Source organism: Neolamprologus multifasciatus, chromosome 13, assembly GCF_963576455.1.
Source record: "Neolamprologus multifasciatus chromosome 13, fNeoMul1.2, whole genome shotgun sequence".
Classification (NCBI taxonomy): domain Eukaryota; kingdom Metazoa; phylum Chordata; class Actinopteri; order Cichliformes; family Cichlidae; genus Neolamprologus; species Neolamprologus multifasciatus.
Genome location: NC_140451.1, coordinates 25,766,718 through 25,780,733, shown reverse-complemented (window position 1 = coordinate 25,780,733; position 14,016 = coordinate 25,766,718). Strand labels below are relative to the sequence as shown.

The 14,016-nt window shown below is 39.0% G+C and overlaps 1 protein-coding gene and 1 pseudogene across 2 annotated transcripts in view; one reads left to right on the top strand and one right to left on the bottom strand.

Moving 5' to 3' along the window:
• LOC146505660 (cytochrome P450 3A40-like) overlaps positions 1-4,020 on the top strand; it is a 54,786-nt gene extending 50,766 nt beyond the window's left edge. The window contains exons 6-14 of the mRNA XM_085181731.1: positions 104-220; positions 1,017-1,102; positions 1,194-1,336; positions 1,417-1,541; positions 1,648-1,732; positions 2,484-2,644; positions 2,743-2,969; positions 3,154-3,316; positions 3,398-4,020. Of these exons, the coding sequence (XP_085037857.1) occupies positions 104-220; positions 1,017-1,102; positions 1,194-1,336; positions 1,417-1,541; positions 1,648-1,732; positions 2,484-2,644; positions 2,743-2,969; positions 3,154-3,316; positions 3,398-3,472 (1,182 nt within the window). The 3' untranslated portion in view covers positions 3,473-4,020. The remainder of the gene's footprint in view (positions 1-103; positions 221-1,016; positions 1,103-1,193; positions 1,337-1,416; positions 1,542-1,647; positions 1,733-2,483; positions 2,645-2,742; positions 2,970-3,153; positions 3,317-3,397) is intronic.
• Positions 4,021-5,341: 1,321 nt separating this feature from the next.
• On the bottom strand, positions 5,342-13,640 carry LOC146505659 (cytochrome P450 3A40-like; annotated as a pseudogene). The gene is made up of 13 exons (XR_014877416.1): positions 13,181-13,640; positions 12,934-13,027; positions 12,714-12,766; positions 12,404-12,503; positions 9,558-9,674; positions 9,245-9,330; positions 9,010-9,152; positions 8,803-8,927; positions 7,809-7,885; positions 6,524-6,692; positions 6,195-6,421; positions 5,644-5,806; positions 5,342-5,551 (listed from the first exon to the last, which is right to left on the bottom strand). The product of XR_014877416.1 is annotated as a cytochrome P450 3A40-like (transcript).
• Between the last annotated feature and the right edge of the window lie 376 nt (positions 13,641-14,016).

The following is a 14,016-nucleotide window of genomic DNA, read 5'->3' as shown; positions in this document are numbered from 1 at the left end:
TATCTGAGCAAACTACACGCGTTGTTAGGGGACTGGAAGATGTTGGTGGAAGCAAACTGTAAACACTAAGAGTAGTTTTTCCTTGTCATTTTCCTTTTCAAAGGATTCTGGTTTCTTCAGCGAACCTCTGGATGATGTAGTGGCAGCAGTGAAAGACGAACGGTGGAAACGGATTCGCAACACTCTGTCTCCATGCTTCACCAGTGGAAGACTGAAACAGGTCGATATCATATGTGTGTTCATTAACCACGTCTGTGTTTAATGTGCGCTTACAACAAAAGTAATAGATTTATTTCTTGTTCAAATGTCATCACTTTATATTGGGGTTTTTTTCCCCCTCAAACTACTTATACAGGCATCATTAAAAGGTTTTGGTACCTTTACACATAATATATAAAATCACTAACATTTAGCTGTTTCTTTGGATAATACTGACATAAAGGTACACAGTAATTTGAGGTATTTCAGGAAATCACTAACATAAGGCACTATTTGTAGCTCCTAATAGCCTTATTTCACTATTTCCACTTTAATTTAAAGTGAATTGTGTTCTGGTGCTTGCCGTTCCTTTTTTAAGTTCCCAAAGTGTGCAAATAATTAGCTACATGTTGTCCATGGCTCAAAATATAACCACATAACAGACACTTTTGGCTACCCCCTTATTCAAAAGGTGTCATTACACCTATTACATTTAGCAGATTGTTATACTAAATTTCTGTCTTCTCCTGGTACTAAACCAGTGAGTTTTTGCTTGTTTGGCAATTGTGAAAACCACCTTATTATGGAGCTACCAAACATACCACTAGTTATTATTATCGGATATCACAAGTTATTTATAAATCGTCAGAGAAATCAGTAATTTTCAGAATAAACAGGAATTTGACTATTTTATTGCTCTTTTATTGTTTTATTTTGTGGTAAATATGGGTATATCTCTCCAAAATAAAATAAAGGTACCATCATTAGAGCATTCAAATATAATATAATTCTCTTATTTTGTCTTTTATTCCTTTAAGGTTTTTCCCCTCGTTGCTCGCTATGCAGAACGACTTGTTGCAAAACTTAAGGAAACGAATTTGGATGAACCCATCAATGTCAAACAGTATGTTGTTAACCTGTAAAATGCCAGCACATTACACTGTTCATCCTAAAACAACTGAAGCATTCACCACATGTATTTTCAAATCTTATAGGTTTGTAGCTCCTTACAGTTTAGACACTGTGACCAGTGCTTCTTTCAGTGTGGAGACAGACTCCATAAACAATCCAAACGACCCTATTAATGTTCACATTATGAAGGTCCTTAAAGTCAACACTGGGCTTTTCTTTTTGCTAAGTATGACCTTACTTTTACTCTTTTACACAAACTCCATTTGATCATATCCTTTTGTTAACCACTCTTTACTCTTCTTTCAGTGGCATTTCCCCTCAGTCGTCGTCTGTTAAAGCAGCTAAAAATTGAGATCATGCCCAAAGAAAACATGAACTTTTTCCTCAACATCATCAAGCGATTTAAAGATGAGCATCGTGAAGCCAAATTTGTAAGCATTATATCTGTAAAGGAAGACCAACATTATCTAGTCTGTATGCACTTACCTCTGGGTCATTTTCAAGTCCTGCTCTGAATGCTTGTCTGCTTTAAACCAGACACGACCAGACTTCCTGCATGTGTTGATTCAGAGTGAGATCCCAGAAAAGAACTATAAGGACAATGAAGAACAGCCAAGTAAAGGTATGTTTTTATCGGAGAAGTAACCAAGCCCAATTTTTAAACTGAAAAATTGTCTTCTGAAAAAATGACCCGGGCTTAAGCCCAGTAAGCCACCTACCCCAAAATCCAAATCTCCCGAACACTATTTCGATCTGAGAAGCAAGACCGAGACAAGACCAAGACCAAAGTCCGTCGAGACCAAGACAGGACCAAGACCACATAAAAGTGGTCTCGACACATCCAACTCTAGAGTTTAAATACTTGGGGTCAACCATCCAAAGCAACAGATAGTCCAGAAGAGAGTGGACTGGACATAGAGTGAAGTGGGTGTATATGAGTGTGAGGGGGGAAGGCTAACAAGAATGTAGTTGTGCCTACATGTGAGGTTTAGAGATGGTGACCCTAGAAAAGGCTGAGCTGGAGGTGGAAAGCTCAGGTTGAGCACTTTAACGATAACAAACGAAGGCTGAGATAGTTTGTACATGTCCAAAGGATGGATAGTAGATATGTTAGGTAAAGGGTGTTGAAAATGGAGCTGCCAGGCGGGAGGAAAAGGGAAAGACCTCAGAGGCAACTCATCTATGTAATAAAGAAGGACACGCAGAGCGTTAGTGTGACAGAGGAAGATGCTAGCGACAGTGTGAGATGGAGAAAGATGCTCTGCTGTGGCGACCCCTACAGGGGGCAGCTGAAAGAAGATCAACAATGTCAACCAGTATTTGGTCCCTGCTCCACTTTTTATTACCATAAAATCTTTTGTTTTTTGTTTTAGGTTTGACTGAACATGAGATCCTTTCCCAGGCCTTCATCTTCACCCTTGGAGGCTACGACACCACTAGTAACACTGTTACTCACACCCTTTATAATCTGGCTACAAACCCTGATGTGTTGCAGACCTTGCACAAAGAAATCGATGATAACCTGAAGGAAGATGTACAGTGATTCTTTACATAATTTTCTGCCATCTTTGTTTGAATAATGGACACCAATTTATTTTCTTTTTGTGCTTGCCACCTCCATTATTTGTCTAGGCGCCCATTTTATACGAGGAGCTGACCAGTCTAAAGTACCTGGACCAAGTTGTACTTGAATCAATGCGACTGTTTCCCATTGCTCCTCGCCTCGACAGGGTGTGCAAAAAGACTGTTAAAGTGAATGGCCTCACCATCCCTGAGGGAACCGTGGTTGGAATTCCTGTGTGGGTGTTGCACAAAGACCCACGCTACTGGAACTCACCTGAGCTTTTCAGACCAGAGAGGTAAATGTGTGCCATTACAAACTTATTGAAAACTCATCCACTGGGACATAATTCTTAAAGAAAATGTTGTATTTGTGCAGAGTAACCCAGCCATATCTCTCTTTTTACACACCTGTTATGTTATTTTTTAATGTTTCAAATAGCGGAATAAACTTAATTTTAAAAGTCTCATCTGTATCTGCAGGTTCAGTAAAGACAGCGGGGAGGAGGTGAACCCATATGCGTACATGCCATTTGGACTCGGCCCTCGTAACTGTGTTGGGAGGCGCTACGGCCTACTCACCATGAAGATGGTTATTGTCCGTCTCTTGCAGAAGTACACTTTGGAAACATGCAAAGAGACCATGGTAAGAACAGCACTCTGCCACATTCAGACTGTCATACAACTATGCTGTCATGTTCCTGATTTTCTTTTCTTTTTCTTTTAGATTCCACTTGAGTTTGACTGGAAGTTTGAACCTGTTCAGCCTGTAAAACTCAAGTTTGTTCCCAGAAAAGAGTAATCTAAGAGGGAACGTCTCCAAATCCCATCGAACATGTTTTTATATTTGCTGCCAAGATAAATTCACTGAGTTGATATTTTCAACTATTTTAAAATGTTATTGAATGAGAGCAGGTTAAACATCTGATTTTGCTGTGTTGATCTCTTTTTATTACTTTTATTTAAATTGTGTTGAAAAATTGATCTATTTTGTGTCCAAAAGTTACACCAGTCGGTGTCTTAAATGGACCTTACACTCAAGAGATTTTGACTTTAACATTTATACATTTTTAAATTGTAATTGCATTTATTAAATCATAAGGCTACTGCTTGTGCGATACAACTCTCACTGATGACTGTGGTTTTATTATTGGTGGTATCTGTCTCCACCTAGCTTCAACAGCTGGCAACAAGCGTTTGATTTGTTCTAAACTTTGACGTCTGTCCATTGCTGGTTATATAGAAAGAAATTTCAGATTGTGTCATCAAATGCAAATACTTGCATCGCCTGTTTACCATCAGTGTCTTTCATGTTTTCACAATAAAATATGTCCAAAATCCAAAGTTCCAGCATGTTTCCAGAACTGAGCGTCTGTGCTTCTTCTTCTACACTGACAATTTGGACAAATTTTGTTTTCCAGAAGGAATAGTTCCACATGCTCCTTCTCTTTTATTATTTTTAACAGTTTAAATCTGTAAAAAAACTGTAAAGTTTACCTGTTTTTACAGTGACAGGAATGCTTTCATGTCAACAGCATCAGCCAAAAGATCAGATTATGATCCTTCATTTTCAGGACCCTCATCGCATGCACTGAACATTACCTTTTTACTCCTAAGTGGATTTCACTGGAAAGGATTTCAAAGGTGATACAAAGTTTCCTAGTAAATTTTATACCATTTCATCAATTTTAAAACAATAAATGTAAATAAATGGAACTATTATGCTTTTAATAATTTTAACTCATATAAGTTGCAATGCTGATGGTTAACCAGTTTCAAATAATAAAGTCCAAACGTGTAAAATCCCTACAAGGCTCACTGAGCTCCACCCACTTTATGTTTAAATCATGCCTTTAGAGGGTTAAAATGGCTTGTTTCATAGACAGGATAAACTGGGGAGCTGAATAAAGCAGCGGTCCTAAACCTTTTTTGCACCACAGACCGGTTTATGCCCAACAATATTTTCACGGACCAGACTTTAAGGTGTTACGGATAAATACAACTAAATAAAACCAGTACTGGTACCAAAAAAAAAAAAAAAAGATTTATTCATAACACATGCAAAAAGGCCCAGGGAAAACGAGTTAGCGATAAAAACGGTTAAAAAAAATAATGATAAAAAAATTATAAAAACCCTGAAAACCATAAATTTCCCACCCAAACCTCAACTCTCACAGCCCGGTACTGGTCCGTGGCTCAGGGATTGGCGCCCACTGGAATAAAGCATATGATAAGTAGGACAGCTTGAGCTACTCTGGAGTCCAAGTATACAAATATAGAACAGGAATTCAGCATAACTGGTCCGTTTTAATTAGTGAGCAATACAAAACATTGGTTTTTGGACTGTCAGAAAGCCACAATCAAACCTGTGAGTCCAGAATGAGCCTCACTAGCCGTTGAAAAATGGGTGGAGACAGAAACCACCAACAATAGGGCTACAGCCATCACTGAGACATGCATCACTGCCAGCAGCATATTTAATGCACATGAAAGATTTTAAGACTGTCTCTAGACTGTATTTATTTTATATTTATTTACTTTGTACTTATTAACCCATGAAACGCATACACAAAGAGAAATCAAAATCTACCAAACTGACACAAAAGTAATCAAACAATGATGAAAAGCAAATTTAAAGCAGAAGTGTCACAAAATAATGTTTGCATAAATCCAGGGTCATTAAAATTTATTAATGCTGCAAGAAAATTCAAGTGTTTACACTGCACTGACTTGATAACCTTTTAAAATTTAGCAGTAGAAAAAAAATACACAATGAACGTCATCATGGTAGCAGCTCCCTCTTAGACTACTGATTTCTGGGAACAAACTTGAGTTTTACAGGCTGAACTGGCTGAACCTTCCAGTCAAACTCAAGTGGAATCTAAAAAAAAAAAGAAAGGAAATGGATGTAAAATCAGTGACAGGACAGCAGAGTACCATGACAGTCTGAATGTGGAGGAGTGTTGCTATTACCATGGTCTCTTTGCACGTTTCCAAAGTGTACTTCTGCAAGAGATGGACAATAACCATTTTCATAACGAGGATGGCGTAGCGCATCCCAACGCAGTTACGAGGGCCGAGTCCAAATGGCATGAACGCGTATGGGTTCACCTCTTCCATGTTATCTTTACTGAACCTGCAGATACAGATCAAACAAACCTTTAAAAATGTAGATATGTAGAGTCCTATAATTCACTGTATTTAACCACGATGTTCAGGCAACCTTCAACATAAAGAGTAGGAGGGCGTAGTTCAGGGCAAAAATATACTGTTACTTCTAAAGCTTTGAGGAGCTCTCGGGCCTGATTGAGGACAAGTCAGATCAAAACCACCTCCACACTGCACCCTCAGTCTAGGGGAACAGTTCAGCTTCCAGAACAACAATGACTCAAAGCAGACAGCGACAGAGGTTTTGGGATGAAAAAGATAAAGCAAACGTCCCAGATTTCACTAATTATTCTCTCTTGTGGAGGGCGACAGGGTTCTTCACAACCTTGTGATGACACACCTACACTCACATTTACCTCTCTGGTCTAAAAAGCTCAGGTGAGTTCCAGTAGCGTGGGTCTTTGTGCAACAACTACACAGGAACCCCAACTATGGTTCCCTCGGGGATGGTGAGTCCATGCACCTGCACAGTTTTTTTGCATGTCCTGTCAATTCGAGGAGCAGTGGGAATCAGTCGCATTGATTCAAGTATAACTTGGTCCAGGTACTGTAGACCGGTCAGTTCCTCGTATGAAATGGGTGCCTAGACAAATAAAGGCAGCAAACACAAAAAAAAAGACAATATGTAAATGATGTCCACTACTAAATCAGCGATGGAAACACATCATGGGACGAATTACTGTACGTCTTTCTTCAGGTTAGCATCAATTTCTTTGTGCAAGGTCTGCAACGCATCAGGGTTGGTGGCCAGATTATAAAGGATGTTAGTTAGAGTGGTACTGGTGGTCTCGTAGCCTCCAAAGATGAAGATCAAGGCCTGGGAAAGCATCTCATGTTCAGTCAAACCTACGGAAAAAACAAAATCAAAGTCAGTTTATTATTAATATAATAACCCTAAAGTAATCAGTAACTAGTACTGAGCCAATCTCACACTGAAACTAACAACTGATCAAAAAGAAAAATGCCAGGGACAGTTTCCTAAATCTGAAGGTGATGTGAAGAACCACATAATGTTTGACACCCCTGAGGAATTACTTTAATAGCTAACAGATAGTTAACTGAAGGTAAGACAAACTAATTATTGCAAGTATTTTGTGACATGGATACAGTGTTTTGAGCTTGTGTGTTCTCCATTTTTGTGTCTCTAGGTTAATTATAGCTGACTTTTGTCCGTTCCCTTTTGTGCCTGTGTTGTGAAGACAGTCATGTCTCTGTATTCGTTACCTGTGTCAAGTCCTCTCGTCTCCCTCTCAGTGTAATTTCCTGTTTTATTGTGATAGTCTCTTGTCTCAGGTGCTTTGTGTTCAGTTTAACTTCCCTTGTCTCGTTATTCCTGATTTGCTCCCGGTGTATTTCCCACCTGTTTCCCATATCCCCTCATTACCTGCTGCGTATTTATTGTCTGTCTCTCCTTGTTCTTTGTCATGTTGTCTTCTCATGCTGTGTGTCTTCTCCTGTGTGTTAAATTTCTCCAGTAGTTTCCAAGTTCCAATAGCTCTAAAACGCTGTATAGGAAGTGGTAACACCAACGAGAAATAGATATCCCATTTCTCCTGGCTACTCTTCCATGGCTCCCTCATCTTGAAATACAAAGCCCTTAATGCACCACAATATCTCATACACCTCATAGGGCCTGTTACAGTCCAGGCTCACTTTGACATCTCTCACATACAATTTAAAACACTTAGCCAGGCTGGCTATATAAATACTTACAGGGATATTACAGAGGTATGTACAGCCCTTCATTTAATTATCACCCAGGTCCTGATTTATAACATAACACTGGCAGGTCTCTTGTACATTAGACATATGAGCAGATTGATGTCATGAGAAAAATTTGTGTGTAAAACCCCTGATCCTGAGTGGTCTACAGTACATGTGACATGAGTGACTTGAAAGTGGACAAGCTGAGCCCTACACTTTGCCCTACTCGCCCTGATACTTCTGTGGTAAAAACATACCTTTATTTGGCTGGTTCTTCATAATCCTTATATGTCTTTTCTGGGATCTCACTCTGAATCAACACCTGCAGAAAGTCTGCTCGGTCCTAGATAAGAAAAGAAAACATTCATTGTTAGCAACAATTCCAGAAACCATGTATAAAATTGAATATTCCAAAGTTAAAACAATACTAGAGTAGCACACACAAGTTAATACAGGTGAAATTAGTTCATAAGGAGAAGTTATAGGATGTTATAGGAAAATAGGAAATAGAGACAGCTTATTGTAGAGGACTTCCATGTTTTTAATGAAGTCCAGTTTATCATCAATGTGAACATCAATTCAATTTTATTTATATAGTGCCAAATCAGAACAACAGTCGCCTCAAGGCACATGTTGTACGGCTTTTTCGCCGCACACACCTCATGGATGAAAACAGGCATCACTGGTGTTCTTGTCCAAAACTACATCCAAAAACAAACAAACAAGAACAAAAAAAACCGCAGAAGTTTCTCTAAAGGGTTTCCCTGAAGTAATTTTTCCTAATGGTCACCAGGGAGTGACTACTCTTGTTTCAAAGCTACATAAAACAACACTTTAGCTATATTGTGTCAGTAAACACTTTCCTGATGAGGTAATTGGCTCTGCAACTAGTTTCATTTCCTTTTAAATTCAACAATACATTTGCTTTGTAAATTATGGTGCCATTAGAATGACACAGGAAGAAAAGGCATGGGATGTTTTACTATGTGATTGAGAAGTTGCAGGTGAGGATAGAGCTGCTCATTGTTTGGCATGTTGAGTTTAAAACATCAGGATGGGGACACTGAAAAGACTCAGCACAACTATAGTACCGCTATACTATTGTTGTACAGTATTATAGCCAAGGATATGTACAGTCCCTCGTAGCATCTTCCTTTTCGACCCCACATAACATGAAGCTACAGCTACATGACAATGACCCAAAGGTTAGTGCATACAGACAAGACAATGTTGATCTTCTGTTTTAAATTGAATGCTTACAGATTTCTCTTCATGATGCTGATCTTTAAATCTCTTGATGATGTTGTAGAAAAAGTCAATGCTGTCCTTGGGCACAATATCAATTTTTAGGAGCTCTGCCAGACGTCCACCAAAGGGAAATGCCACTGAAAAGAGAGCAAAGAGTTGTTAACCTAAAGCTAAAGATACCATATTACCAAATGGTGTTTGTATAAAAGGAGGGCATACTTAGTAAGAATAAAAGCCAAATTTTCATCTTAAGAAGTTTCTGGACTTGAATATTAACAGGATCATTTGGATTGTTTATGGAGTCTGTCTCTACACTGAAAGAAGCACTGGTCACAGTGTCTAAACTGTAAGGAGCCACAAACCTATGAGAGTTGGAAAAGACAAGTGGTCAGTGCATTATTTATTTTAGGACGAACAGTATAATATGTTTGCATTTTACAGATTAACAACATACTGTTTGACAGTGATGGGTTCATCCAAATTCATTTCCTCAAGTTTTGCAACAAGTTGTTCTGCATAGCGAGCAACGAGGGGATAAACCTTTTTTTTTAAAATAATGGAAACAAAATAAGAAAATTATGTTTATGATTTTTTTTAATCTAGGTCGATATTTTTTGCCCATGATTTTTTTTTTTAAGTGTAACGGTCCCAACAGGTTTAGCCATGCATGGGAGTTGTTCTCCCAACATATTTGAGCAAGTAAAAAAAATGCACTTCATATACATGTTAACACACAAGTGGTTAATGAACTCAGATGTGATATCAACCTGTTTCAGTCTTCCACTTGTGAAGCATGGAGACAGGCTGTTGCGAATTCGTTTCCACCTTTCATCTTTGACTACTGTAATAGCGTCATCCATAGGTCCACTCACAAAACTGGTATCCTGTGAAAAGGAAATAACTTTACTGTTGCTTCCACCCTGTCACACAGAAACTCAAAGTTTCCTCAGATAGTGTAATGTCTTCTAACACCATTTTCGCCAAAGCGCAAGCGCTTATGATGTTTTCATTACAACATGATGTCAACCAGCGTTTATAGCAGATTGCTGATGTCTGACCTTTGACCCATGACCTTGAAGCATTACATACTTATACTTTATGACCAATATGATTTTATTACCCTTACGATAGGAACCAACGATTGTTGGCTGAAATCTTTGGCTTCTAATATCTGAGATCTTAAGACATTCACTCAGTGTGTGATTTTATACAGCTCTCTCCAAGCCCTTCTATAATATATATTGCAATGCAGACCTTCCCAAAGTGTGGGGCCCGCCCCTTAGGGGGGGCACAGAGCCACTGCAGGGGGGAAAAAACAAAACAATGCTTGGACACTGCTAGCATGGGGCGCCCACACAAACGCAAAGCAGGAGATGAAGCATAGCTGAATATGTTTCCAAACCAACTTCATTCTAAGCCAAAGACTAGAAAATCTGGTGAAGCATATCTTCTCTTTGGTTTCACCTGCACAAGTGCCGAGGTAGGTCTCCTCAGCAGAATTGGTTTTCCCTGCGTTGGGAGCACATGCTGGGCTCTCCAAATCACGGACAAACAGTATCCCACATTCTTGACTTTTAGTTCACAAACACTTGTTGTAATAAATAACTACTCCTGACATTTTGGAGATATTAGCTCTGTATACAGTAAAGTTACAGTGGGATACAAATATCAGGCTGATCCTGCCAGGATTTGTTCCCTCGGTTCAAATCACGGACAAACAGTATCCCACAGTTGTTCATGTTTTTAAACCCATTTTGCACAGAGAGACATTTTTTGAAAAATGTATTGATAGCAATGTTGAATATTATTACACAGGGAAAAACAACTACATGTAAAATAATTACACCGTGACGCCTCTGCCTTTCTAAATAGAGGGACAGTAACTGCGTGTGTGTAAGCCTGTAAAACCTGAAGTTAGAGACAAAATACTGTTAATCTGACTATCTGCCATTCTGCAATTCATTTCCTGTAAACAATAACGTGGCGCACAGCGTGACGTGGAAAAAGGCACATACCTTTGACGCTGCGTGACGAACTCTGTATTCCTCGTCCACACGTAAACCCAAAAAAGGAGTTTTAAAAAAATTTCAGTTTTCGGTGATTCCAAACGCCGTTTACGTGTGGACGAAACAGCTGCGTTTTCAAAATCACCCGTGTACGTGCGGTAGTGTATTTTCTTACTACCTGTAATGTATTACAGATTACTTGTATTTGCTTAATTGTTTACTAAATGTTTGAGGTGTGAAATAAACCGCAATGGAGCAAAATATGGGTGTGTGGTTGGAGGATGTGTCTGTGCGTGTGTGCGTGCGGGGAGGGGGGGGGGAGGGGCGAATATTTTTCTTGTAAAACAAAGGGGGGCCCAGCAAAAAAGGTTTGGGAACCACTGTTATAATGTATATGTTTTTATTTTATTGTCAAAGTCCACTTTGACGTACGTCACTAACAATGAAGGTCAACCTCCAGTGCCTAATAAACCTAGGTACTCATGTCACCCAAGGCCTAGTATACTGTTATGAAGATTAAAGATGATCGATTAAAAAAAAAAATTGTAGGTAATATAAACTTTTTCCCTTTTTGGTGCAACCTTTACCTTAACTAGAGTTTTTGGTATCTACCAGCACACAAAACAGACTGTTAACAAACAGACAGAACCAATTATTTATGCCGGGGGAGAATTATAAAAATGCCTTCATACACCAGATATATAATATCTGCACTATTAAGTACTACGGCAGTACCATGCTTGAATTCAGTGAGTTCTTTAGAATAACCCATTCTTTCACAAATATTTGTAAAGGTAAAGTGCTTGGCTAGGTGCTTGATTTTATACAGCTGTGGCAATGGGACTGAAAAGTCTGAATTCAAAGATTATGGTGCATGTACATGTAAATGTTTTTACAAATGACAGATCACAGAAAAGAAGCGTGTTTTAATTTTAATTTCCTGTGGGCCGAGCCCTGCTTGTCCCGAGCTATGCTTGTCCCACATTCACTTCACATTCTCAATAGACATGAGCCTAATGTCATTTAAGCACCTCAGCCCAAAAAACATACCAATTCTTCTATTTGATGATGCTTAGTTAAATAGTTATATAAATAAATATCACATTTTAACAAATGAGCCCTGAAAAACATCCCTCCTTTTAATCTATTCTGAAGCAGTCCCAGAAAAATAAATGTCACAAGGTGAATTTGTTTAAATATATAAAACCTTTGTAAAAGTATATCTGATTCTACTATACAGAGCAAGAAAGATAACATCTATCTTTCATCTCTAGGTGGCTACAAAACAGTGTGTTGCTTGGTTTACTTCATGTGTCTCAGCTCCTGTGTACGTGTGGGCTGATGTAACCCTTGAGTATAAATGTGTAACTCTTGGTGAAAGTAAATCTGCCAGATTTGAACATTACTTAATTTATATTTCATATAATACCAGTTTGTCCCTGTAGTTATTGTGTTATTACACACATCAGCCACAGACTATAGCGCCACTGAAAGCAAACTTGGAAAAATAATAAAGTAAAAAACAATGTTTTGTTAGCAGACTCTATGTTACATGGAGAGTGTTGCACTGACAGGACTTCTGATATACAACAAGATGAACCTCTTACCCTGCGGTTGGTAAATGCAGAGTAGCACTCCTTCACCATCACAGTTTTAACAATCTCAGGGTCAGCAATCATCAACACTGGCGTTGGTCCATCGTCCAAAGTAAGAACAACTTCATAAAAAGAGGAAGCCAGTAAAAAAACTTTTTTCATTATTCCATCCTGTCACAGTGTTGACCTCATAACCACAGTCACAATATGTTACATTTTTAACATACTGTGAGTTTGGCTCCCAGAGATATTTTGGTATGAGTGGATATCAGTGGTGGTTTCGAATGCGTCTTCTATCAGTCATGATGAATTAACAACTCACCCCCAGACGTCCCCATACTTGGCATGGCACTCTAGGTCAAAAGCAAGAAATCCCTGCAAAAAGGTAGACAGGAAAAAAAAAGTGTCTTAGTGTCAAAAAGCCACTGAATTGGACGTGAGCACAGACATGTTCATCAAGCAAATCCTGATCTCTAAATCTCAATGATTAAATCAGTCTGCTCCTCGTATCCCAGTCGCTAAGGTGAGTTTAGTGTATGTACCTTCTTCATGCCCAGCATCGTTCCAATAAAAGGCAGGGGTCTCGGTCCAGGTATCCCCAGCTTTTTGAATAACCGATATGGCCATAATCCGTACCTTTGTTGCAAAAAGAGAGCGAGGATAGGAGCCAGTTGGACAATAAAACAAACAGCAAGCCTGACACCCAACTGTTGCTTTCGAGGTAATTAAGAAGAAACAAGATTCCAGGTGCGGTGGCTTGACCGCAGTGAACCGTCGAGGAATACTCACAGTAATATCAGCGTGAAAAGGAGGGCAAGCAAAGCCCAGGTGGTTGCTGATAACAGCGTGAAAAACATTTTGACCTCGTTCCGACAAAAGCGCAGGTGTAGCTGAAGGCTGGAAAACCAGCGAACCTAAGAAGACGTCGTGTGGTGGGAGGATGAGACAAAAATGTGTTTACGTAATAAGCTGTAAAAAGGACGCTTTTAAAACGTTTTTAGTTTTGCTTAAGTCCGAATAAAATACTTTAACCATCAACGATTTCTAATGTGTCTGCTATTTCTGCTGCATGAAATGATCCGCTTTAGGGTGTCCTTGTTTGAAAATCAACTTTTGTTTTGATCTGTTTTAATACTTCCCGGTAATAACGAAGTTCTCCACTATCCTCCCAATAATTATTTTCTCACTTTCCACGGCTGCCGTCCGGTCTAGTTTGTCTCTAATCGACTTTTAACATATAAATCTTGTGAATTTTTTTTCGGGGCTATTACTCCTGCGCATGCTCAGCAGTTGTTTGAGACCCACCTTTTTTCTACAAAAACCAAGGAGGTCCTGCAGAAGCTGATGTAATGTCCCTGACATAGGCTGCTGTAATTCTTCTCTCACAGCTTTGTGGAAGTGTGCAAACATTACTCTCTTCAGTACTTTTGTTGTGTTTTACTTAACATGTTTATCGCTCTGATGACGTGATCCATACTAATTGCAGTGCGATTTATCTAATTCTACTATGCATTAGAGTTTTGCTGGCGTGTTATTGTCCAAACTAAAGAACAACGATATCTCCTAGGGAGTATAAAGATTAGCAAAGGAGTAGGCACAGGGTTTGCGACTTTAATTACATTGAA